Source organism: Euleptes europaea, chromosome 1 (assembly GCF_029931775.1).
Source record: "Euleptes europaea isolate rEulEur1 chromosome 1, rEulEur1.hap1, whole genome shotgun sequence".
NCBI lineage: Eukaryota > Metazoa > Chordata > Lepidosauria > Squamata > Sphaerodactylidae > Euleptes > Euleptes europaea.
In genome coordinates this window covers 181,643,690-181,667,951 of record NC_079312.1, presented here as the reverse complement: position 1 = coordinate 181,667,951, position 24,262 = coordinate 181,643,690, and the positions used below count along the sequence as shown (strand labels likewise).

General features: G+C 50.0%; 2 protein-coding genes across 2 annotated transcripts in view; one reads left to right on the top strand and one right to left on the bottom strand.

Annotated features, from left to right (window-relative positions):
- Positions 1 to 12,627, top strand: part of DENND1C (DENN domain containing 1C) — a 28,096-nt gene extending 15,469 nt beyond the window's left edge. Inside the window, exons 13-23 of the mRNA XM_056864638.1 lie at positions 744 to 845; positions 1,823 to 1,948; positions 2,276 to 2,377; positions 2,516 to 2,603; positions 3,918 to 3,958; positions 5,271 to 5,342; positions 6,449 to 6,505; positions 8,220 to 8,351; positions 9,654 to 9,709; positions 10,322 to 10,535; positions 12,025 to 12,627. Coding sequence (XP_056720616.1) covers positions 744 to 845; positions 1,823 to 1,948; positions 2,276 to 2,377; positions 2,516 to 2,603; positions 3,918 to 3,958; positions 5,271 to 5,342; positions 6,449 to 6,505; positions 8,220 to 8,351; positions 9,654 to 9,709; positions 10,322 to 10,535; positions 12,025 to 12,627 — 1,593 coding nt within the window. The remainder of the gene's footprint in view (positions 1 to 743; positions 846 to 1,822; positions 1,949 to 2,275; positions 2,378 to 2,515; positions 2,604 to 3,917; positions 3,959 to 5,270; positions 5,343 to 6,448; positions 6,506 to 8,219; positions 8,352 to 9,653; positions 9,710 to 10,321; positions 10,536 to 12,024) is intronic.
- A 5,358-nt stretch (positions 12,628 to 17,985) lies between these two features.
- On the bottom strand, positions 17,986 to 23,401 carry CRB3 (crumbs cell polarity complex component 3). Its single transcript, XM_056864659.1, has 3 exons — positions 23,326 to 23,401; positions 20,571 to 20,623; positions 17,986 to 18,195 (listed from the first exon to the last, which is right to left on the bottom strand). Exons 1-3 carry the CDS (start codon positions 23,399 to 23,401, stop codon positions 17,992 to 17,994), a joined length of 333 nt encoding a protein of 110 aa, XP_056720637.1. The 3' UTR covers positions 17,986 to 17,991.
- Between the last annotated feature and the right edge of the window lie 861 nt (positions 23,402 to 24,262).

Below are 24,262 nucleotides of genomic sequence, written 5' to 3'. Positions count from 1 at the left end.
TTGTAAGCTGGTTTGTGTCTCCCTTAAGTGGTAGAGAAAGTCAGCATGTAAAAACCAAATCTTCTTCATCTTAAGCTCGGGTTGCCACCTCTGGGTTGAGAAATACCTGGAGATTTTGGGGGTGGAGCCTGAGGAGGGTGGGGTTTGGGAAAGTGAGGGACTTCAATGGAGTATAATGCCATAGAGTTCACCTTCCAAAGCAGCCGTTTTCTCCTGGTGAACTGATCTCTGTCACCTGGAGAGCAGTAATAGCTGGAGATCTCTGGCCACTACCTGGATATTGGCTACTTTACCTTCAGGAAGCTCTGCTAAGTATTGACTAAGAAAGGCTGTTTGCGCTCAGTACCAAGGGGTGGAATTTGCACCAATCAGAGCACGATAAATAATTTCCTGCATTGTGCAGGGGGTTGGACTAGATGACCCTTAGGGTTCCCTTCCAGCTTTATGTTTCTAAGCAGTGGCTGTGCTCCCTTGGCAGCCATTCAAGATTTTCCTGAATGACGACTTAAAAGGTTGTCACGTGTTGCCCATGGGACGGCCACCAGGTCCTTTTCAAGCCACATGTTTCTTTTCAGTCCTCCTGCTGCAGGTTTACCATCCAGTCTGAGGAGGAGTTCTGATTAACTCGAAATCCTGCCGCTTGTGACTTACTTGGTTCTGCTGTTTGGATTCCCTCCTCCCTAGTAAACCCATTTGCCTGCATGCTATTTCTAATCTCTCAGTTGTTTCTTGGATCTCTCCAGAGAGTGAGGAGCAAAGCCCTTGACGATGTCGTCATTCTGAACATTGACAGCAACACATTTGAATCGCCCTTCCAGGACCTAGAAAACCTCCCAAGTGACGTGGTTCGTATTGTTTCCATAAAGTATACTAATTCTGGGAGATCTCCAGGCCCCTACCCGGCAGTTGGTAATAAAAAAAGAAAACCTCGTGCTAGAGCAGAAATTTGGCAAACAAATCGTATCACTGTGGCTAAAGAAATCCACTTAAGGAACAATATCATAGACCAACTCTACACATTACTAAACAAAACTGTATTTATATGCCAATTGCATGTCAATTTCTAAGCGAGCATTCTGTATGAAAACACATGAGAGAATCCCCAAATGGAGGGTTCTGTGTATACAAAAGTTACAGTCACAAATTCCAAATTTTGCAGTGCAATAGAAATAGCTGATTTACACAGATAACCGTTTACAACTTTATGAACTGAACAGACAGCGCTTATACAAGAATAATGGCATTTGGGGATTCTCTCATGTGTTTTCATACAGAATGCTTGCTTAGATATTAACAAGCAATTGGCATATAAATACAGTTTTGTTTAGTAACGTATAGAGTTGGTCTATGATATTGTTCCTTAAGTGGATTTCTTTCGCCACAGTGCTACGGTTTCCCACCTGGCAGTTGGCAAACCCTACCAAAGATGGAGGAAAGGGGTATTCATGGCTACTAGTTAAAATGGATACTGGTCATGATGCATACCTATTCTCTCCAGGATCAGAGGAGCATGCCTATTATCTTGGGTGCTTTGGAACGCAGGCAGGATAGTTGCTGCTGCAGTCATCTTGTTTGTGGGCATCCCAGAGGCCCCCGGTTGGCCATTGTGTGAGCAGACTGCGGGACTTGATGGGCCCTGGGTCTGATCCAGGAGGGCTTTTCTTATGTTCTTATGATGGTGCTGACATAAGGGAGAAGATGTCATCATAGTGTTGTGTTTCTGGGAATATGGCACGAAAAAGGATGGGTGATGGGGGGCCCCTTTTGAGATGGTGCGGGAGGCCCTTAGACTGAAGATGAGCTTCACTTCTCCCCACTCCAGGTCTCCTTCCTGAAGTACCAGTTGAAGAAACAGTCGGCAACTACCGGGGACGGAGTCGCCCGAGCTTTCCTCCGGGCCCAGGCACTTTTGTTTGGCAGCTACCGCCAGGCACTGCTTTATGAACTGGTGAGTATTTTACCTCTCACTGGACTGCTCCTCTTGGCGTAGCCCACCAGACAAGGTGAGAGATTAGGGCATTGCATCCTGCTAGGGTCCCTCCCCTTCCCAAACCCTGCTCTCCATAGGCTTCACCCCCACCCCTCAAATCTCCAGGAACTTACCAACCCAGAGTTGGTAGCCCTAAGAGAACCCAAATGCTTTTGCACGCTGGTTTTGGTCCATGTTTTGGACCAACATGACAACCTGTTTAGGTTATGAATTATGAATCTGGAACCTTGTCTGTTGCATCTCACTCCGCCCCACCCACAACCTCCTTTCTCTCTCTGTCTTCAGGGGCAGCCCATCTCCTTTTGTCAAGACAGCTTCCTGAAGCACGGGTCCAGCTCCACCCAGACCTTTCTGCAGCGGGCCACGCACTTGCAGCTCTTCAAGCAGGTATGGGCCAGCGCATCTAGGGGGTGTTTCTGGGCCAGTCCCAGGTATCAGTGGGCCCTTGGCAGAGCATTACCCCCTCCCCTCCTCCGCATGCTACTGTGTCCTGACGTCCTTGCTCATATCCTCAACTTTCCTCAGTTCATCGATGAGCGATTGGAGAAACTGAACGCAGGAGAAGACTTCTCCGACCTCTTTGAGCAGGAGATCAATAGAAGCCTCTCCCCAGGTAACACCACAACCCAACTTGGTTCCCCCCCCCCACTTCTGTTAACTTGTAACATGGATACCAGAGGAATTCATTTGTCGCAAATTGGCAGGATTTTGTCATTCTCAGCTTCAACCCCCAAGGGAATCTCAGACCCCCGGCCCTTGCAATCTGGAAGAATAATGTCAAACATTTTTGTTCCTGATCTGGAAATAAGGCCTACATGGGAAGGTGGGGTTCTGCAGCTAGCCCTTGTGGGGTAATCTTGCACCTCTTCTGCAGGGAAGGCACTTCCATACCAGACACATGAACACATGAAGTTGCCTTCTACGGAATCAGACCCTTGGTCCATCAAAGTCAGTATTGTCTACTCAGACCAGCAGCGGCTCTCCAGGGTCTCATCTCAGACATAAGAACATAAGAAAAGCCACGCTAGATCATACCACGGCCCATCAAGTCCAGCAGCCATCTCACCCAGTGGCCAACCAGGTGCCTCTAGGAAGCCCACAAACAAGACAACTGCAGCAGCGTTCTCCTGCCTGTGCTCCAAAGCACCCAATATAATAGGCATACTCCTCTGATCCTGGAGAGAATAGACAAAGCATCTTAACTGAACATGGTTCCCTGGGAAGGTGCAACCAAGCCCTATGAGGAAAGGCTGAGGGATTTGGGAATGTTTAGCCTGGAGGAGGTTGAAGGGGGACATGATTGCTCTCTTTAAGTATTTGAAGGGCTGTCACTTCGAGGAGGGCAGGGAGCTGTTCCTGTTGGCAGCAGAGGATCATAGGGCTCGCAATAATGGATTTAAATTGAGGGCGGAAAGGTACCAGCTAGATATTAGGAAAAACTTTTTTTACAGTAAGAGTCATTCAACAGTGGAATCGGCTGCCTAGGGAGGCAGTGAGCTCCCCCTCACTGGCAGTCTTTAAGCAGAGGCTGGACAAGCACTTGTCAGGGAAGCTCTAGGCTGATCCTGCATTAAGCAGGGGGTTGGACTAGATGGCCTCTAGGGACCCTTCTATGATTCTATGAACTGGGTAAAGCATGGAGACATGAAACTAAACAGATACCCATGTGATCATTATGCCTGACACTCCACCCACACTTTTCCCTAGAAGGAAGAGAGAAAGAATGTGTTTCAAGCAGCCCTTTGCCTCTTGTGCCCAGATTCTTGAAGGATGCTAAACGCCCTGGAACCCCCTGAGCTGGCAGATGGCATATCTTGGCATGCTAGCTGCCCCAAATAGACAACTCAAGGCCCAGCTTATATGGGCATTCTAGGAAAAACACGGAGAGCCCTTCACAGGAACTCACCTGTGCCCTCTTCCTCCACAGGCAACGTGCATTCCTATCAGCTGTGGGTGAAGAACTTGAAGGTAAGAGTTTTGCCCCTCGCCTGGGAGGAATGACTGCCTCTGCGGATGCATATCTGGTCCTCCCAGTTGCTGTTTGTGCGCAGGTCAGGGCTGTAGTCCAGCTTTCCCCTGCCCTAGAGGGCCCCTTCGACACCCAGGCCCTACTGAACCTTAATTCTATTTCTGTATGGCCAGTATTGTGGGGCAGAGTTTGTCCCTTTCCACCCCTTTCAGTAGCTATAATGGGATATGACTTGGGTGGCAGGCAAGGACTCAAGAAATGTAGGGTTGCCAGCTTCAGGATGGGGAAATCCTAAAGTTCGGGGGGTGGGGTGGAGCCTGGGAAGGGTGAGAAGTGGGAAGGACCTCAGTGTGGTATATTGCCATAGAGCCCACCTTCCGAAGAAGAAGAGTTGGTTTTTATATGCCGACTTTCTCTACCACTTAAGAATCAAAGCGGCTGACAATCACCTTCCCTTCCCCTCCCCACAACAGACACCCTGTGAGGTCGGTGGGGCTGAGAGAGCTCTAAGAGAGCTGTGACTAGCCCAAGGTCACCCAGCTGGCTTCATGTGGAGGAGTGGGGGAAACCAACTCAGTTCACCAGATTAGCCTCCGCTGCTCAATCGGAGGAGTGGGGAATCGAACCCGGTTCTCCAGATTAGAGTCCACTGCTCCTAACCACTGCTCTTAACCACTACACCACGCTGGCTCTCAAGCAGCCATGTTCTCCAGGGGAACTGATCTCTATTGTCTGAAGATCAGTTGTAATTCCAGGAGATCTCTCGGTCCCACCTGGAGGTGGGAATTGTGTGTGTGTGTGTGTGTGTGTGTGTGTGTGTGTGTGTGTGTCTCCTGGCTACCCTATGAATCAATGTCCTCCAAAACGTCCTCTCCTTAACAGACTTGCTTGGGTCTTGCAAACTGAGGGCTGTGGCTTCCTTTTATTGAGTCCATCCATCTCACATTGCATCTTCCTCTTTTTCCCGCTGCCTTCTGCTTTTCCTCACATTATTGTCTGCAAACCTAGAGGAGAGAGAACTCCAGAGAGATACGCTTGGGGCCAGGTTCCTTTGGGCCAGTTGCTAGGTCTGGGTTGGGAAATTCCTGGATATTTGGGGGGTGGAGGCTAGGAAGGGTGGGATTTGGGGAGGTGAGGGACCTCAGTGGGATATAATGTCTTCAAGCCAACCCTCCAAAGCTGCCATTTGCTCTAGGGGTACTGATCTCTCATCTGGAGATCAGTGGTAATTCTGGGAGATCTCCAAACACTGCCTGGAAGTTGGCAACCCTATAACAGTTGCGTCACTCGTGTTTTTCTTTCTCTCCCCAGAAAGGTGGAGGAGCCCTGATCAGTACGGTGAAAAACAAGGCCAATCCCGCTGTCCGGAGCGCATACCAATATGTAAGACCCTTGAGCGATTTGCAGTAATATCCTGTCCCCATAGTATGATGGGAAAGGACTTACCTAGTACTGGGAAGGCAGGCCTTACAGTGCTCTGAAGAAATGGATCTAACCTTTTGTTGTTGTTGTTTGACCATTGAGAAAGCCCACATTCCCACTCACAGTATCCCAAAAATTATTTTTTTGTAAAAGACTGAATATAAAAGAGAAAAGATGGCTACTGTTACAGAAGGCTGTCTTTCACTTTGTTCGTTCCCTTCCCATTTAATTACCCCCTCAAGAGGGACAGGCAGGTGAGGGAAGATGCGCACCTAGTGTTGGCCAGGTCCCTCTTCATCACTGGCGGGAGGTTTTTGGGGTAGAGCCTGAGGAGGGCAGGGTCTGGGGAGGGGAGGGACTTCAATGCCATAGAGTCCAATTGCCAAAGCAGCCATTTTCTCCAGGTGAACTGATCTCTATTGGCTGGAGATCAGTTGTAATAGCAGGAGATCTCCAGCCACCACCTGGAGGTTGGCAACCCTATGCATACCTTTCAGTCTTATATGGCTTTGCTCCAGTTTTTCTCCCTGTCCAGTTCATTTCAGGTACATGAAGCTGGGTTTGGGTTGCCAATTCTGGGTCGGGAAATTCCTGGAGGTGTGGGGCTGGAGCCTGGGGAGGGGCGGGGATAGGGGAGGAGAGGGAGCTCAGCAGGGATGTGAGAGCCACCATCCAAAGCTGCCCCTGCTCCAGGGAAATTGGTTTACGTAGGCTGGAGATGTTGTAATCTCAGGAGATCTCCAGCCCCCACCTGGGGGTTGGCAACCTTGCTCTGCCCCTACCCCACAACCCTGTTCCCTAGTTCCCAGCCCCCCTACCCCACAGGACACCTCAGAGCTGAGGCCCAGAGGTCAGTGCTGAAGATCGAGGGACTGTGCACTGAAGTCTTATTCTCTCTTGATGAATTTTTTTTGTTTGCGTTTTGTTACCAGCACTGAGCCTTCGGGGTAGGGCAGACTATAAATCTAAATCATTGAATCAAATAAATCGGTACTGTGCATCTGGGGTCATCCTTAAAATCCCCTTGAGGACAATTCCATTTCACTTCCTGTCGACATTTTTTCTAGGCCAAAGGCCAAGCTAAAATGGGGCTGAGGAATATGCGAAGCCACCGGATGGAAAAGGTAAGGACCGCCTACCCCTCCTCTCCCAGTTTTCCTTAAAAGGCTTTAAGGCGGGGGTCCCCAATCTTTTTGAGCCTGCTGGGCACCATAGGAATTCTGGCACAGGCTGGTGGGTGCAGCCACAAAATAGCTGCTGCAAGAGGTATCGCCAATCAAAAAATGGCTGTTGTGGGAGGTGGAGCCAACAACAAAATGTCAAGGAAGGAGATTATGGATAACTCGAATAGTCACCACCCTCTGCAACTCAGTGCAATTCTCATCAACTGTCCCAATAGAAGGGCTAGATATGAGACCAACCTTAGCCGGTTAGAGACCAACAAGATTTTCAGGGTGTAAGTTTTCAAGAGAGTAGTAGGGATGGAGATCCCATAGTCCTTATATCCCGGTCAGAAGGTGGTAAGGGTTTTGCAAAGAAGCAACTCAGGATGCAGAGGTATGACTCAAAATGTAAAATCAGCTTGATTGGGGAAGGGGAGAAAATGCTTAAGGGCAGAAAATTGGCCTCCGTAATGAGATCAGAATCCTATGTCCCTATTCAGCCCTGGGGGTGGGGTGGCGGGGGGGTTCCATTATTCCGAATTTGCAAATTCAGAACTCAAGTTCAGCAATCAAACTGCCCCAGTAATGGACTTTCTTCAGAATTTTGGGCTGCTTTCTAAAGGGAAATCAAACACCTTTCAGGGATATAGTATATGAACAACATCTATGGAATGCTTATTAGAGGTTTTTGTTTCCTTTTTTTGTGCACTTATAGAAGTTGATTGCTCATGGCTAAGGTTTTGCCTGACACAGATCTAGAAACCAGCCACCCTGGCATCAAACATCTGAAATTATACTTAGTGAGAGTGCAGTTGTCATTTCTTATTTTAAATATCATTTTGTGTGGAAATGCACCACGCCGACCATCATATTGTTCTGTTCTGTATCCCATTGCTCTTCAATAAGCATAGCTTGCCCTTCTTTACCGTGCTTTCTTTCATTCTGTGTATCTTTCTCAGCAAGCTCATTTCCTTCTTTCTTTCGATTGGCTGGCTATGCACGTAATGTGCTTTCTCACAGGCTGCATAATGCACCTTCAATCCACTCTCAATGCACTTTAGCAATCGTTTGCAAGGGCATCGTGCCATTTCACACAGGGCTTTTCCGCTTTCACATTTTCCTCACTTGTAAGATCCTGTTTCCATCTGTGTGTTTTGCTCCCTCTGGTGGTCGATTTGATATTATGTCATAGAATCACAGAATCATAGAGTTGGAAGGGACCACCAGAGTCATCTAGTCCAACCCCCTGCACAATGCAGGAAATTCTCAACTACCTCCCCCCCCCCACATCCCTAGTGACCAGAAGATGGCCAAGATGCCTTCCCTCTCATCATCTGCCTATGGTCACAGACGTCAGTTTATGGCTGTCAAAATCCTGCAGTTTAAATCTGCAGGGAGATATGCTGGACATAAACCGGTGTAATATCGAATCGACCACTAGAGGGAGCAAAAGCATGTGCGGAACAGACATCCCCCCCCCCAACCAAACAGGAACTTACAAGCGAGGAAAATGAGAATGCGGAAAAGTCCACAGTAAAATACAGTTGCGAAGTGGATTGGAAATGCATTATTCAGCCTGTATGGAAGTTATTCTACAATGGGTTATCATCATTTTCTTTGACCGTCCAGGCATGGGAGCAGAGTTTACGCTCAATATAATTCCAATCCCCTCTAGGATTCCGGTATGGATCAGCACCAACAGGGAGGTGGTTACTACGATCAGATCTCGAGCCCCGCCCAGCCTTCCAGGAACAAACAGTCCGAGAGCTTGCAAAGCCGGCTGCCCATCACTCAGCACTTTGGGAAGGTAGAGAGGAAGCAGAGGTTAAAATACAAAATGCAGATGCCGTCGTCAGGGTGGGCACGGCCTTGAGTCCTTGTCTGCAGAACACCAATGGACAAATCTGGCAGACTCAGTGGGCATCAGAGGAGCAAAGAGTCTCCTTGAGGAGAGATGGAATGATCGGTAAAACTAAAATATTGTCGAAGGCTTTCACGGTCAGAGTTCATTGGTTCTTGTAGGTTATCCGGGCTGTGTGACCGTGGTCTTGGTATTTTCTTTCCTGACGTTTCGCCAGCAGCTGTGGCAGGCATCTTCAGAGGAGTAACACTGAAGGACACTGTCCTTCAGTGTTACTCCTCTGAAGATGCCTGCCACAGCTGCTGGCGAAACGTCAGGAAAGAAAATACCAAGACCACGGTCACACAGCCCGGATAACCTACAAGAACCAATCGGTAAAACTGTTTTATGTTGATAGTCAAGATATTTCCAGTGCCCAGAAATGCAAAGAAAGAGCTGGTGCGAAGGTATCGTTGATGTCTCTAGATTCGAGTTCAGTAGCACCTTAGTGACCAAGCAGATTCTCAGGGCATACGCTTGTGAGAGTCCCTGCATCGGAGAGCTTTGACTCTCGAAAGCTTATATCCTGGAAATCTTATTAGTCTCCAAGATGCTAAATGGACTTTAAACTACTGGTAGCTCTTCTTCTGCAGACCAACATGGCTACCCTCCTGACTCTATATGATTCTGTGGCCCTCATCTTGGTCCCCAACGGCTATCCAGTCCATCCAGAAGTGTGAGTCCCAAATGTGGGAGAAAAGAGTAAGCATTGTTGTCCTCAAAAGAACAACAGGGCAAAGAAGACGAGAGTAATGGGATGGTCAAAGGGATTGAGAGCCAGCGTGGTGTAGTGGACTCTGATCTGGAGAACCGGGGTTTGAATCCCCGCTCCTCCACATGACCAGCGGATGCTAATCTGGTGAGACGGATTGGTTTCCCCACTCCTGCACATGAAGCCAGCTGGGTGACCTTGGGCTAGTCACAGTTCTCTCTGAACTCTCTCAGCCCCACCTACCCCTCAGGGTTTCTGTTTTAGGGAAGGGAAGGGAAGGTGATTGTAAGCCAGTTTGAGAAGTGGTTGAGAAAGTCGGCATATAAAAACCAACTCTTCTTCTTCTTCTTCTCCCCTTTGGGTGGGGAATCCAGGTGTGAGTCCCAAATGCAGGAGAAAGGAACAAGCATTGTCTTCCTCAGAAGAACAACAGACTGGACAGGGCAAAGAAGATGAGAGGAACGGGTGGTCTTAACGCTCTCTCTTTCCCTTTCCAGTCTCGTCCTCGGCGGCCGCAAAAACAGACCAGCGCCTCAGAACTGCCGGACCAAAGGTATGGAGTGCCAAGCAGACGGGTTACCCCTGGGGGCCATTCATTTGCTCAGCGACAACTTTGCTTTCCAGTCTGTAACATCTTATTGGCACGTCTGGCCTGAGGCAGTTTGGTGCCCAGGGTCAAAAGCCTGAACGTTGCCCTGCTCCTCCCAATTCACTACCGTGGAGCCCAAATTAGGCTGCAATCCTGTGCCCACTTGAGCTCAAAGGGAAGCTTTACTCCTGAGTAGACAGGCACAGGATTGGGCTGTACGGGAGATTTCTACAGGCACGGACTGGGCAGCTTTTGCAATGTCTGGGGAGAATGAAACAAGAGTTCCCTGTCAGGATTTGCTCACCCTTTACACTCTAAAAGGATGTGGTTATTTAGTGTGTCTTGCTAAAAAAAATTTAAAAAATTACATTCCAGCTTAATTGTGGTCATCCGTTGGGGCAAAACTAACAGAAACCTACTCTAAAATGAAGGAAAAGGGCATTGCTTTCCACTTAATTTCCAGGATAATTTTCTAAAACGCTGGCACTATTTTTTTAAAGTTCAAAAACTTTTTTTTTTTTTGGTGTGTGTATCCAGATGTACCTGTTCTCTCATGGACATTCCCACCTCTTCCAGCACAGCTCCCCTACATTTCCCCTTGGAGCCTGACACCTTCACTGCTGGAGGCGAAGATTTGGACCCAGGGTTCCTAGATCCCGGTGGGCTCGACCTCTTGGGAGAGATCTTCGAGACGCTGAACTTCTTGGAGCCCAGTCAATCCGGGCGGCCTCTTTTCGGAACACGCAGCTTGGACTTTTCCAGCCTGGAGGACAGGAACTTTTATGCAAAGGTAGGCCCTCCGAGGTCAGGGTTTTGGCCCTTCTTAAAGCTTGCTGGGGGTAAAGGGAAGACGACTGGGGAAGGCACTGGCAAACCACTCCGTAAACAAAGTCTGCCTAGAAAACGTCGGGATGTGACGTCACCCCATAGGTCAGGAATGACCCGGTGCTTGCACAGGGGACCTTTACCTTTACTAAAGGTGTGTGTACTGCCTCTAGGGTTGCCAGGTCCCTCTTTGCCACCAGTGGGAGGGTTTTGGGGGTGGAGTCTGAGGAGGGCGGGATTTGGGGGGGAGAAGAAGAAGAGTAGGCTTTTATATGCCGACTTTCTCTACCACTTAAGGGAGAATCAAACCGGCTTACAATCACCTTCCCCTCCCCACAACAGACACCCTGTGAGGTAGGTGGGGCTGAGAGAGTGTGACTAGACCAAGGTCACCCAGCTGGCTTCATGTGTAGGAGTGGGGAAACCAATTCAGTTCACCAGATTATCCTCTGCCGCTCATGTGGAGGAGTGGGGAATCAAACCCGGTTCTCCAGATCAGAGTCCACCCCTCCAAACCACTGCTCTTAACCACTACACCATGCTGGGGAGGGGCTTCAGTGCCATAGAGTCCAAGTGCCAAAGCAGCCATTTTTTCCAAGGGAACTGATCTCTATCAGCTGGAGATCAGTTGTAATAGAAGAAGAAGAAGAAGAGTTGGTTTTCATATGCCGACTTTCTCTACTACTTAAGAATCAAACCAGCTTACAATCACCTTCCCTTCCCCACAACAGACCCCCTGTGAGGTAGGTGGGGCTGAGAGAGCTCTAAGAGAGCTGTGACTAGCCCAAGGTCACCCAGCTGGCCTCATGTGTAGGAGTGGGAAAACCAACCTGATTCACCATATTAGCCTCCGCCGCTCATGTGAAGGAGTGGGGAATCAAACCCGGTTCTCCAGATCAGAGTCCACCGCTCCAGGAGATCTCCAGCCACTACCTGGAGGTTTTTATTATGGAAGTATAGTACTAAGCTCAAACAAAAAGATACAATAATACTCAAGCAAACTATGCAAACATATATTGTGAAAGACGTGTAACATCTACAAACAAGTGAAAACAACTATAAATATATATACAAGTGAGATCAAAGTAGAAAGTCTTTTTTTCTTTTTTCAAGGTAAGTGAATGTCTTATCTTAAGGTTGTTTTCAACATGAGGAAAGCTGGATGAGGATGGAACAGTAACGCGGTCCGGATGCTCTTCAAGCGTTTTCACTGCTAAACTGCAGCTTCATCAGCTGAAGTCTTCATAAATATTGTATAATTATTCTTTGTAGATGCAATAGTAGCAATCTGATACAGAAATAGGTATTCAGTCTTGCTGTGCCAAAAGGCTGCTCAAAATGGCTATGGCTACTTGTGCATATTTTCTCCAGACTACCTGGAGGTTGGCAACCCTAACTGCCATGAAGGGAGGGAGGGTAGCCCCCCAAGACTTACTCTCCCTTGTCTCTTGCAGCTGAGACCCAGCGAGGAGACCCTCCATGAAACGCTGTCCGAGGAACAGGACGATGGGAGCTCTTCGCTCGAGGACGCCCTGCCCCTGGAATCTCTCGAGAAAGAGAATACGCAGGGCGCTTTGCTGCCATCCGCCATAACTGCCTCCAGAGGTAACAGCATCTGTGAGATCCAGGACAGTCCTGGCTTTGAGGAGGTAGAAATTCTGCTGCAGGAGGAAGCGGAAGAGGCAACGGCTCCTTCGGAGTCTGAGCTGTCCCAAGACGCACAGACCCACGACGCCAAACCCGAATCTTCCACTCCGCGGGGAAATGAAACACAATTCTGCAGATGGGAGGAGGCTGGACAGCCATTTGGGGTTGGTCAGACACTCGACTCCCTAGCAGCCGCCCCCCTCCCAAAGACACAGCTGGCCGTACCCCGGGGCTCTGAGGTTGAATCCTCTGCCGCAGCGCTTGAGGCAAAACGCAACGCGAGCACGGGCTTTGCGGCACAGGAGGCTGCCTTAACCATTGGGCTGGCCGCCAGCCCTCCTCACCCTTCGGTTCCCAGGACTTTGACCCAAACCAGGGTGTCTGAACTGAAGAAGAGATTCGAGGCCTAGAAGAGGATGTCTGAAACCAAGCAGGCTGTGCAGAAGGGAGAGAGCGACCTTCTATGCTGAGCTTCCAGAACCGGCCAGGGGGGCCTGGAGCCAGAGGCAGCTCTGGAAGAGGCAGTGATGGAAACAATCGATCCTGGGACAAATAGCAAAGGCCAGAACTGACTCCAACAGATGGGTCACCTGGCTGCCCCGGGGCCAGCTGGCTCCAGACAACAGCACATGGCCTTAAAAACCACTTTTAAAAAAACAGTTAATTAAAGTGACTCCAACACACACACAATTATACATCCATTTAGAGAGCAGCGTGGTGTAGTGGTTAAGACTCTAATCTGGAGACCCGGGTTCAACCCTCCACTCCTCTACATGAGCGGTGGACTCTAATCTAAAGAACCAGGTTTGATTCCCCACTCCTCCACATGAATGGGAGACTCTAATCTGGAGAACCGGGTTTGATTCCCTGCTCCTCCCCATGAAGCCTGCTGTGTGACCTTGGGCTAGTCACAGCTCTTTCCGAACTCTCTCAGCCCCACCCGCCTCAAAAGGGGCCTGTTGTGGGGAGGGGAAGGGGATTGTAAGCCGCTTTGAGACTACTTAAAGGTAGAGAGAAGGGTCTTTTTGCAAGCGGCAAAGCCCAGCGGGGGACTGACAGTGTGGAACTTGGCTGCTGCAAAACCCAAATCCAACGCGACACTTGGGTCGGAGGGCGACAGCCGCTTCACTTCCGGTTCCAGAGTCACGCATGTTTAGTAACTGTTGGAATCGACTAAGCAGAACATCCTACCTGTTTGAGGGCGTGAAAGAACAAGGAAGATGTGAGCACAGCTCCGCTTTCAGGATAAAGGAAGAGTAGAGTTCTTCGTCCCCTGCTTGCCTGTTCCCTCCTTTCCAAAATATGAATTGTAGAATCATAGAGTTGGAAGGGACCATCAGGCTCATCTAGTCCAACTACCTCCCCCCCATACCCCCAGTGACCCATACTTCATGCCCAGACGATGGCCAAGGGTTCCCTCCCTCTCATGATCTGCTTAAGGTCACAGAATCGGCATTGCTGACAGGCGGCCATCTAGCCTCTGCTTCAAAACCTCCAGGGAAGGAGAACCCACCACCTCCAGAGGAAGCCTGTTCCACCGAGGAACTGCTCTGTTAGAAAGTTCTCCCTAATGTCTAGATGGAAACTCTTTTGATTTAATTTCAACCCGTTGGTTTTGGTCCGACCTTCTGGGGCAACAGAAAACAACTCGGCCCCATCCTCCTCTATATGACAGCCCTTCAAGTACTTGAAGATGGTTCTCATATCCCCTCTGTCTTCTCCTCTCCAGGCTAAACATACCCATCTCCTTCAACCTTTCCTCACAGGACTTGGTCTCCAGACCCCTCACCATCTTTGTTGCCCTCCTCTGGACACGCTCCGGCTTGTTTACATCCTTTTTAAATTGTGGTGCTCAAAACTGAACCCAATACTCTAGGTGAGTTTGGCTGATGAGTATGTGGCCCTGGATGGGGCACCAGACAATGGGGAGCTGTGATGCACCCCCCCCCCTTAGAGATGGCTGTGAGTTGGCAAGAATACTTCATTCCAGGAATGCTGTTTCTGGTCCAATTCCTGCTGGATCGTAGCCCAGGCTAATCAGCCAGAACCTGGGCTGCCACTGGGAGCTTTCCCCTTCAGGTACCTGAACACCGTGAGACCGGCTCTGGCCCCTGCCAAGAAAGCCACATGATGGTCTCCTTGTGCCGACAAAAATGAAAACCAAAACTGCAATACCAGTTCAGGGGCACCAATGTTTCAAAACCCAGACCGCCGAGAGAGGAAAAACAGAGGGGCTGTATTTAAATATGTTTTACGTTAACCCAGGAAGCGGCCTTATACTGAATCAGACCCTTGGTCCATCCAAGGCAGTATCGTCTGCTCAAACTGGGAGCGGCTCTCCAGGGTCTCAGGGTCAGGTCTTTCCCATCACCTCCTTGCCTAGTCCTTTTAACTGGAGATGCTGGGGACTGAACCTGGGACCTTCTGCATGCCAAGCAGATGCTCTGCCACAGAGCCACGGCTCCTCTCATATTTCTGGTCTTAGGGTCTCTGCTTCATTCACGGCCGACAGGAGCTATAGCGTTTAGTGCCTTTTTAAGTTTTCATACAGCTGCTTGATTTCTTATTTCCGCATCTGTCGGGAAGCTGCAGGTTCCCCACCGCTTGTTCCAGTGCAACACCATGAAATTTCCACTCTTAAGTGCAGACAGGAAGTGCATACACCATGCCTGGAGAACCTCTGAGGAAACGTGGACAGAGTCTAGGGTTGCCATACTCCAGGTGGCAGCTCTGGAATTCCAACAGATCTCGACTGCAGAGATCAGTTCCTCTGGGGAAAACGGCTGCTTTGGAGGGAGATCCCTCGTGGTAGTACACAGTGCTGAGTTCCCTCCCCTTCCCAAACCCCGAATCTTCAGGTATTTTCCAAGTGGGACTTGGCAACGCTACGCACAGAAGGGAAACGGACCTCCTGGCTGTCTTCTCTGCACCCCACAACTGACCGTCTTGCCAAGTAAGCAATTGTTCACCTCTCTCCAGCGTGGTGTAGTGGTGGATTCTGGTCAGGAGAACCAGGTTCGATTCCCCATTCCTCCACACAAAGCCAGCTGGGTGGCCTTGGGCTAGTCACACTCTCTCAGCCCCACCTACCTCACAGGGTGTCTGTTGTGGGGAGGGGGAGGTGATTGTAAACCGGTTTGATTCTCCCTTAAGTGGCAGAGAAAGTCAGCATATAAAAACCAGCTCTTCTTCATTTTACCTCTGGGTACAAACTTCTTTCTGGTTGTGAATTCACTCGCAAGGTAGGGTTCTCGCTTGTGCTACAATAAATGTGTCTTTAAAAGTGCCCCAGAATCCGTCTTTCCTGCCCACTTCTGGCTGTGGAGCCGGGACCAGTTAAACTGGGTGGGGATGGCACCACCTAGTGCCAGCCATGACCAGTGTCAACCCTGAATCAATTCCTCCAGCTTCCTTTGAACAGGTCAGAAAGTAGGGTTGCCGGCTCTGGGTTGGGAAATCCCTGGAGATTTGGGGGGTGAAGTTGGGGGCGGGGGTCCATAATGCCTTAGAGTCTACCCTCCAAAGAGCTGGTGAACTCCTCCACATGAAGCCAGCTGGGTGACCTTGGGATAGTCACAGCTCTCTCAGCCCCACCTACCTCACAGGGTGTCTGTTGTGGGGAGGGGAAGGGGAGGCGATCGTAAGCCAGTTTGATTCTTCCTGAAGTGGTAGAGGAAGTCAACCTATAAAGACCAACTCTTCTTTAAAGCAGCCATTTTCTCCAGGGGAACTGATCTCTATCATGGGGAGAACAGATGCAATTCTGGGAGGTCTCCTGGCCTCACCTGGAGTTTGGCAGCCCTAGTGAGAGGGGACCTTTCTAAGCCAACTCTTCAGCTGCAGAGTGAAAAAGCAGGCCCCTGTTTTTCTCAGGAACCAACGCTCCACGTTCTCAAAACAGTACTGGCTTAGCGCGGTTAGTTAGAGCCTGCCCTATCTCAGGGTATGTTTGCCAGCTCTGGGTGGAGACATACCTGGAAATTTTGGGGTATAGCCTGGGGAGTAAAGAGTTTTGGCAGGGACATCAGTGGGGTATAATGCCCTGGAGTCCACCCTCCAAAGCAGCCATTTTCTCTAGGGGAATTGATCTGGAGATCAGAGCTGACTTCTCCAAATGCCCCCAGATCAAGACAGAAGCAGCCACCACTGGGAAGGGCCCTCTCTTCAGCCCCCCAATTGCCAATAAGGCAGAGCGCAGAAAGGATGCCGAAGCAGCCCAAAGACTGGAATTCTGTACTGCGGTCAAAAGCTTTGCTCACGACCAGAGTTCAATCCCGACAGAGGTCGGTTTCGGGTAGCCGGCTCAGCCTTCCATCTTTTTGAGGTCGGTAAAATGAGTACCCTGCTTGCTGGGGGTCAAGTGTAGATGGCTAGGAAAGGCGATGGCAAACCACCCCGTAAACACAGTCTGCCTAGTAAACGTTGGGATGGGACTTCACCCCGTGGGTCAGGAATGACCCGGTGCTTGCACAGTGGACTGAGAACATAAGAAAAGCCCTGCTGGATCAGACCACGGCCCATCAAGTCCAGCAGTCTGTTCACACAGGGGCCGACCAGGTGCCTCTAGGAAGCCCCCAAACAAGACGACTGCAGCAGCAACAGCATCCTGCCTGTGTTCCCCAGCACCTGAGATAAAGGGCATGCTCCTCTGACTCTGGAGAGAATAGGTATGCATCACGACTAGCTTCCATTTTGACTAGTAGCCCTGGATAGCCTTCTCCTCCATGAACATGTCCACTCCCCTCTTAAAGCCTTCCAAGTTGGCAGCCATCACCACATCCTGGGGAAGGGAGTTCCACAACTTAACCATGCGTTGTGTGAAGACTGCCTTTACCTTTTTAAAGTTAATATTGCCACCGACAAGGGGCGGCAGCTGAGTGCCTGAGCTCCGAATCCCCTTGGCCTCTCCCCTCCCTTGTGAATGCAAACCATTCAGCCCTGCTTCTGGCTCCCAAGGGGAAGAAATTAACACCGAATATGCCTGGCAAGAAGCTTTGTGGATGCTTGGGATTATTGTTATGCAGGACCACAGTTCCTCAGCAGCTTGAATAAAAAGATTCCAAGCCCCCTTGGAGATCTGCCTCCCTTTGTCTGTCGGGCTGCCTTTGGCGCTGCCTTCCTTTTACTTATTTAAAGGATGCGGGAGTCACCTTTCCACCCGGGAAACCGAACGCACCAAGGAGCGTACAAACACAACTCCCATCTTCTCCCACCGCCCCGGAAAAAGGGAGGTGCATTTTCTTTTTTATTAAATAGTGGCACACTTTCAAGGCACAGTGCAGTACACTCGCTTAAAAAAAATTAAATATACAACTCCAACCCCATCCCCCCGCGCCAGACCCTCAGAAAACCCCGCAGCAGCTCCGGCGTCCTTTCCTAGACCCACGAAGCAACAACCGGCGTCGGCTCCTGCGGGAACCCCGCACGCTCCGCTGGCAGCGAGGGGAGTTCTTTTCCTTTTGTTCAGCACAAAGGAAGGAGAGTCCAGCACCAGGCAGTTGGCACCAGCGAGCCATCTCTGTTTAACATGCCGGCAGAAATGCTATAGGAGCTCGCCGTTATGTCAAGTGATGGCCACGGCTCTTGGCTTCCTCAAAAGCCCCTTGACAGCCGCGGGGACCTCTCCCGTCAACGGCAGTTCGCAGCCGGCCAGTGCTGAATACTTAGGGCCATCCTGGCAATGGCAGACTGGAGCAGCAGCAGGTCCATTTTGTTTTCAAGTCCCAAAAGGCGCCGTGCCAGTTTGCACCCGAGAGCAGTGCCCCTTCCCCGCTTCAGATGAGTCGCTCCTCGGGAGGCAGCTTGAGGTTGGCGTTCGTCGCCACGCGGGCGCCCACCTGCTCCTCGCTGCTCGGCCGGTAGGTGCCTTCCGTCTGGCGCTTCTCCCGGACTTTGAATCCCACGAAGACCAAGAGGCCGATCAGCAGCAGCCCGAAAAAGGCCGTCGGCACGGCGATGGCAGCGGCTAGTTCCGAGCTCTGCCCCAAGGAGAAAAAGAGAGATCGTGTTGTTACTGCCTGCCAGACAGCTGCAGAAAACAGGACGGGCATGCTGAAAACCTCTGCAGCAATCAGATGCCTACCTGGCCCCCATCAATTGCTCTTTAAACATTTGGGTGCTCAGTTGGAGAAGTACAATATTGCAAAGGATGTCCAGCGTCACCTTTGGGGGCTGTGTCATAGAATCCTAGAGTTGGAAGGGACCACCAGGGTCATCTAGTCCAACCCCCTGCACAATGCAGGAAACTCACAACTACCTCCCCCCACACACACCCAGTGACCAGAAGATGGCCAAGATGCCTTCCCTCTCATCATCTGCCTAAGGTCACAGAATCAGCATTGCTGACAGATGGCCATCTAACCTCCATCTAACCGAGGTTTGCTCAGTGGTAGAGCATCTGCTTGGCATGCAGAGGGACCCAGGTTCAATCCCCGGCATCTCCAGTTAAAGGGACCAGGCAAGTAGGTGATGTGAAAGACCTCAGCCTGAGACCCTGGAGAGCCTCTGCCGGTCTGAGTAGACAATGCTGGCTTTGAAGGACCGAGGGTCTGATTCAGTATCAGGCAGCTTCATGTGTTCAACTCTGTGTGGCAAAATTCCTGGAGATTTTTTTTGGGGGGGAGCCTGGGAGGCAAGGGTTGGGGTAGGGGAGGGACCTCAGTGGGGTATACTGCCATTAGGTCCACCCTCCAAAGCAGCCAGGGGAACTGATCTCTGTTGTCTGGAGATCAGTTGTAATTCCAGGAGATCTCCAGACAACACTTGGAGGTTGGCAACCCTATGGGCACACCCCTCCAAATATTGTGGTCTGAATCAAGTGTTTGGCTGCTCACATGGCCAGATCAACCCTGGCAGGCAAACTACATGAGTATCAGCCCATCACGGGGCTTACTATGACTTGGGGCCTGGCCGGACAGTCCAAACCTGGCTCACTTACCACTTCTCGGGAAATGGTAAGCTCTCCTTCCCTGGAGGTTTTTAAGCAGAGGCTGGATGGCCACCTGTCAGCAATGCTGATTCTATGACCTTAGACAGACCATGAGAAGGGAGGGCACCTTGACCATCTTCTGGGCATGGAGTAGGGGTCACTGGGGTGTGTGGGGGGGAGGTAATTGTGAATTCCCTGCATTGTGCAGTGGGTTGGACAAGATGACCCTGGTGGTCCCTTCCAACTCTATGATTCTAACTAATAGCACCAGAGAGAACAGCTGTTTTCACATAAAGAATTATGTCACATCATATGTGAACAAAAGCCCAAGCAATGAATTTTATGATAAATGGAAAGCATATATTGCTCTTAAAAAGATATGGGGGTGGGGGACAGGGAGGAGTGGGAACTATGAAAAGCATATTGTTCTGATAATAAATATGATCAATAAATCATGTATTACTTGTGTTTATTGTTCTGTTATCTCAAACAAGACAGTTAACTCTAGATCATTCACTGCAAAGTGATGATAGGTTTTTGGATTCAGAGTAGAAATATAATTCAATAATTAATAAGCAATATTATATTTATTCAAACTTCCTGAGAAACCATCTACTTACAGGGACGAATATAAATAGTATGGTGATTTGTGTCACTTAATTACATACCATATAATGCTCACTCTCATACTATTTAATTTTTTATTTCTTCCAAGTAATAATATGTTTCCTAATATATGTTATAGGAGCCCCGTGGCACAGAGTGGTAAGCTGCAGTACTGCAGTCCAAGCTCTGCTCACGACCTGAGTTCGATCCCAACGGAAGTCGGTTTCAGGTATCCGGCTCAAGGTCAACTCAGCCTTCCATCCTTCCAAGGTCGGTAAAATGAGTAACCAGCTTGCTGGGGGTAAAGGGAAGATGACTGGGGAAGGCACTGGCAAACCACCCCGTAAAACAAAGTCTGCCTAGTAAACGTCGGGATGTGATGTCACCCCATGGGTCAGGAATGACCCGGTGCTTGCACAGGGGACCTTTACCTTTTTATTATATGTTTATTATGTTAACTGTAAAGGAAACCTCGACATGAGTTCTTCTATATCGTCTCATGTTTTGTTCTTACTAATATCATATAATAAATATATATAATATAAAAGAATTATGCTCTATCATGATGATTCATTCATTGTCTATAATTTCTTTCTGTATTTATTGCAACGGTTTTTGTGTAATGATGGAATATTAGCATGTGGAGCTGCCACACCGGGCCAGGGCTTATGAAGGTTCAACCCCCCGCCCCCACATCACAAGAAGAAGAAGGGGGATACCCAAAGAAAGGGGACCCCCTCCAGATACAGACGGACACTTCGCTTGCCCGCCCGTCACCCCTAAAAAAAAGCACTCAGACCAGCAAACGGACAGACGTACTGAAAGGTGATGCGGAGAAGAGGAAGACGTGGGTTCCAATGTGCTGTTTCCGTCTTGATTTGGGAGGAGACAAAAAAATAGCGTTAGGAACAGAGAGATAAAAGAAGGGCCGACTCAGGCTCAGTTCTGGCATCATATCAGGGCAGCATGTCCTCACAAAAGAACACACATGACGGTGCCGTATACTGAATCAGACCCTCCGTCCATCAAAGGCAGTATTGCCTACTTAGACTGGCAGCAGCTCTCCAGGGTCCCAGGCAGGGGTCTAGTCACATCACCTCCTTGCCTGGTCCTTTTCAGCTGGAGATGCCAGTAGAAACTAGAGCTGTTTAGTTTGGAAAGGAAGCAGTTAAGGGGCGACATGATAGAAGTCTATAAAATTATGCATGGTGTGGAGAGAGTGGACAGGGAGCAGCTTTTCTCCCTCCCTCATAATACCAAAACGCGGGGTCATCTGCTGAAGCTGGAGGGTGAGAGATTCAAAACTGATAAAAGGAAGTATTTCTTCACAGAACACATAGTTAAACGGTGGAACTCCCTGCCCCAGGATGTGGTGATGGCTGACAACTTGGAAGGCTTGAAGAGGGGAATGGATGTCTTCATGGAGGAGAGGGAGGGCAGCAGAAAGCCGGTCGCTCTGCTTTCTGTCCTTGCAAGGCAAGAGCAGAGACGGCCTGAACGGGTACTACGCCTTCCCAGGAAGGGCTGAAGGCAAGGTGCTTACTCCCATCAGTATCAGCACTTTCCCCCCCCCCCCCGCTGCCTTCTTGCACCAAACTGGGGCCTTTTGCCCCCTCCTCCTTTGCTGTAGAGATCTCTCAAATCAGGGGTTGTATCAGAGAGCACAGGGGCAGGAAGCGTCATAAGAACATAAGACCGACCCTGCTGGATCAGACCAAGGCCCATCAAATCCGGCAGTCTGTTCACACAGTAGCCAACCAGGTGCCTCTAGGAAGCCACTAACAAGACGAGTGCAGCAGCTCCATCCTGCCTGTGCTCCACAGCATCTCATACAATAGGCCTGCTCCTCTGATCCTGGAGAGAACAGGTATGCAGCATGACCAGTATCCATTGTGACTAGTAGCCCTGGACAGTTCTCTCCTCCATGAACATGTCCACTCCTCTCTTAAAGCCTTCCAAGCTGGCAGCCATCACCACATCCTGGGGCAGGGAGTTCCACCATTTTTTGAAAACAGAGTCCAGGAGTGGGGAATCGAACCTGGTTCTCCAGATCAGAGCCCACCGCTCTTAACCACTACACTATGCTGTCACCTTGCCTTCAGCCCTTCCTGGGAAGGCGTGGTGCACGTTCCGGCCGTCTCTGCTCTTACCCTGCAAGGACAGAAAGCAGAGTGACCGGCTCTCTGCTGCCCTCCCTTCTCTCTGGTTGGCCACGGTCAGAATCCACGCCCTCCTCTGTACCAGGAAGGGAACGAGTGACTCAGCCGGGATCCGGGGCTGGGGCTCAGCCTGTGCAACCTGCTGAGGCCACGCCCGGAGAGTGCTTTGCTGATTACAGGTGGAGCTGGCTGGGAACAAGCCCACGCCAAGGAAGCCTCTCTTTCCCGCCCCCCCTCTCCCGCCAGAATGACACACTCCACGGCAGAAGAGGCTCATTTCTGCTTTCAGGAAAACTCTTGACTTCAGATGACTCCTCAATGAACAGGAACTCTGAGTTTTAGGACCCTTTCCAAACTGTTATTCTCCTGCTTACAAGAAGGTATGGGTGACTCACCCCTTAACACTAGAGGCAAAACAAATTTGGCTCTTAAAAAAAAAGGCTCTTCTCTATATTTGGATGTCAAATATCCTGCGATCGCTCTGAGTGCCTTAAGTGTCCTCAAGTCATAGTTAAATTGTGGAACTCCCTGCCCCAGGATGTGGTGACGGCTGCCAACTTGGAAGGCTTGAAGAGGGGAGTGGACATGTTCATGGAGGAGAGGGCTATCAATGGCTATTAGTCAAAATGGCTTCTAGTCATGATGCATGCCTATTCTCTCCAGGATCAGAAGAGCATGCCTATTATCTTGGGTGCTGTGGAATGCAGGCAGGACAATGCTGCTGCAGCCTTCTTGCTTGTGGGCTTCCTAGAGGCACCTGGTTGGCCACTGTGTGAACAGACCGCTCGACTTGATGGGTCTTGATCTGATCCAGCATCATCTTTCTTATGTTCTTATGTAAGTCGCTTCCTACTTATGGCGACCCTGTGAATTAAAGATCTCCCAAACTTCCTCTCATTAAATGCCTTGCTCAGGTCTTGCAAACTCGGGTTGAGATGAAACTCACCCAAGCACAAAGTAGAAATCCCACATTCACCATCTGTAATGGGAAACTGATCGTTCTGAAAAAGTTACAAAGTCACGACACCCTCCAAACCTGTCTGAAACCCCACCAATCATTTGTCATAACTGCACCAGAGGTCAGGGCTGGAAAGGAAGCATCTTTGGCATTTGTCTCATCAGCTGGGGAATGGGGCTCTGTCACTCTGAGACCCTATATTTTTTGTCCCGGAAGGAGTAATTTTGTTGATCGGGGGACGGTAAGCTGGAGATAGCAGCCAGTCACCCAATGGACCTTTTTTTTTTCTTTTTTGCAAACAAAGACAGCCAGCATGAGACGGAGCCCACAAGAAACTGGGAATGCAGCCCCGAAACCCTAGCTTCCGGTCAACCCTCCTTTGCCGCCAAACATGAGCCTGCAACCAATTCTCCCATCCCATCACACTCTCATTAAAGGTCATGAAAGCGGCACCCACCTTTACCGAGCACAGAGGGGACGAGGGACTGGAGAGAGACGGTCACCAGGAATGCCAGCTGGCCGGACCCTGCCATCTCCCTCCTCCCCAGCCGGGAGAGGGGGGAACGCAGAGGTCTTGGAGGCACCCAACGAAGACGGTTCGTCCTTCAGCGCTGGGGCAGCTGCCTCCAAACTGTTTCAGCCGCACCCTCAGACAATGAAGCCCTGCAATGCAAAGCGGGAGTCCTGAAATACATGAAGAGAAAAATCTGGGTTTTACCTGGAGTATAAAGGGGACCGTGATCTTGTCAGATATCAGAAGTTAAGCAGGGTCAGCCCTGGTTAGAATTTGGATGGGCAACCTCCAAGGCACACCAGGGTCATGACGCAGAGGCAGGCAAACCACCCCCCAATGCCTCTTGCCTTGAAAACCCTATAGGGTCTCCGTAATTTAGCTGTGACTTGGCGGCACACCTACACACACACACACACACACACACACACACACACAAGAAGCAAAATGTTCAAAACCTGTGGCTATTCCTGTTTTGCGCAGGAAGAAAGCTCTCCACCGTATGTGGACATTTGTCAAAGAATGACAAGCCCGGGACACCGTGAAAGACTTTGAACTTGTGGCACACTTGCCAAAGGTAGTGGATGTTTAGCCTGCTGACTGTGCAATCCTGTGGCGGCTACTGCAGCCTAAACCCACTGAAATCTAAGGGGTGCATCGCCTTGCCCTGCGAGCAGAGAGGGGAAGAAAGCCCACTGCCCCTCAGCATCATTAAGAGCTCTGCCTTTTTTTCCCCAAGTGGCCCTGGGATTGAGTCCCCTTTGGATAAGAGCCCTGGAGACTTAAGGTCCATTGAAAACGGCTGGTTTTCTTTACAATTTATATTTAAAAAACCTATTACAGGAAATGGACACTCCACAAAATGGGATCCAGAATGCTGATT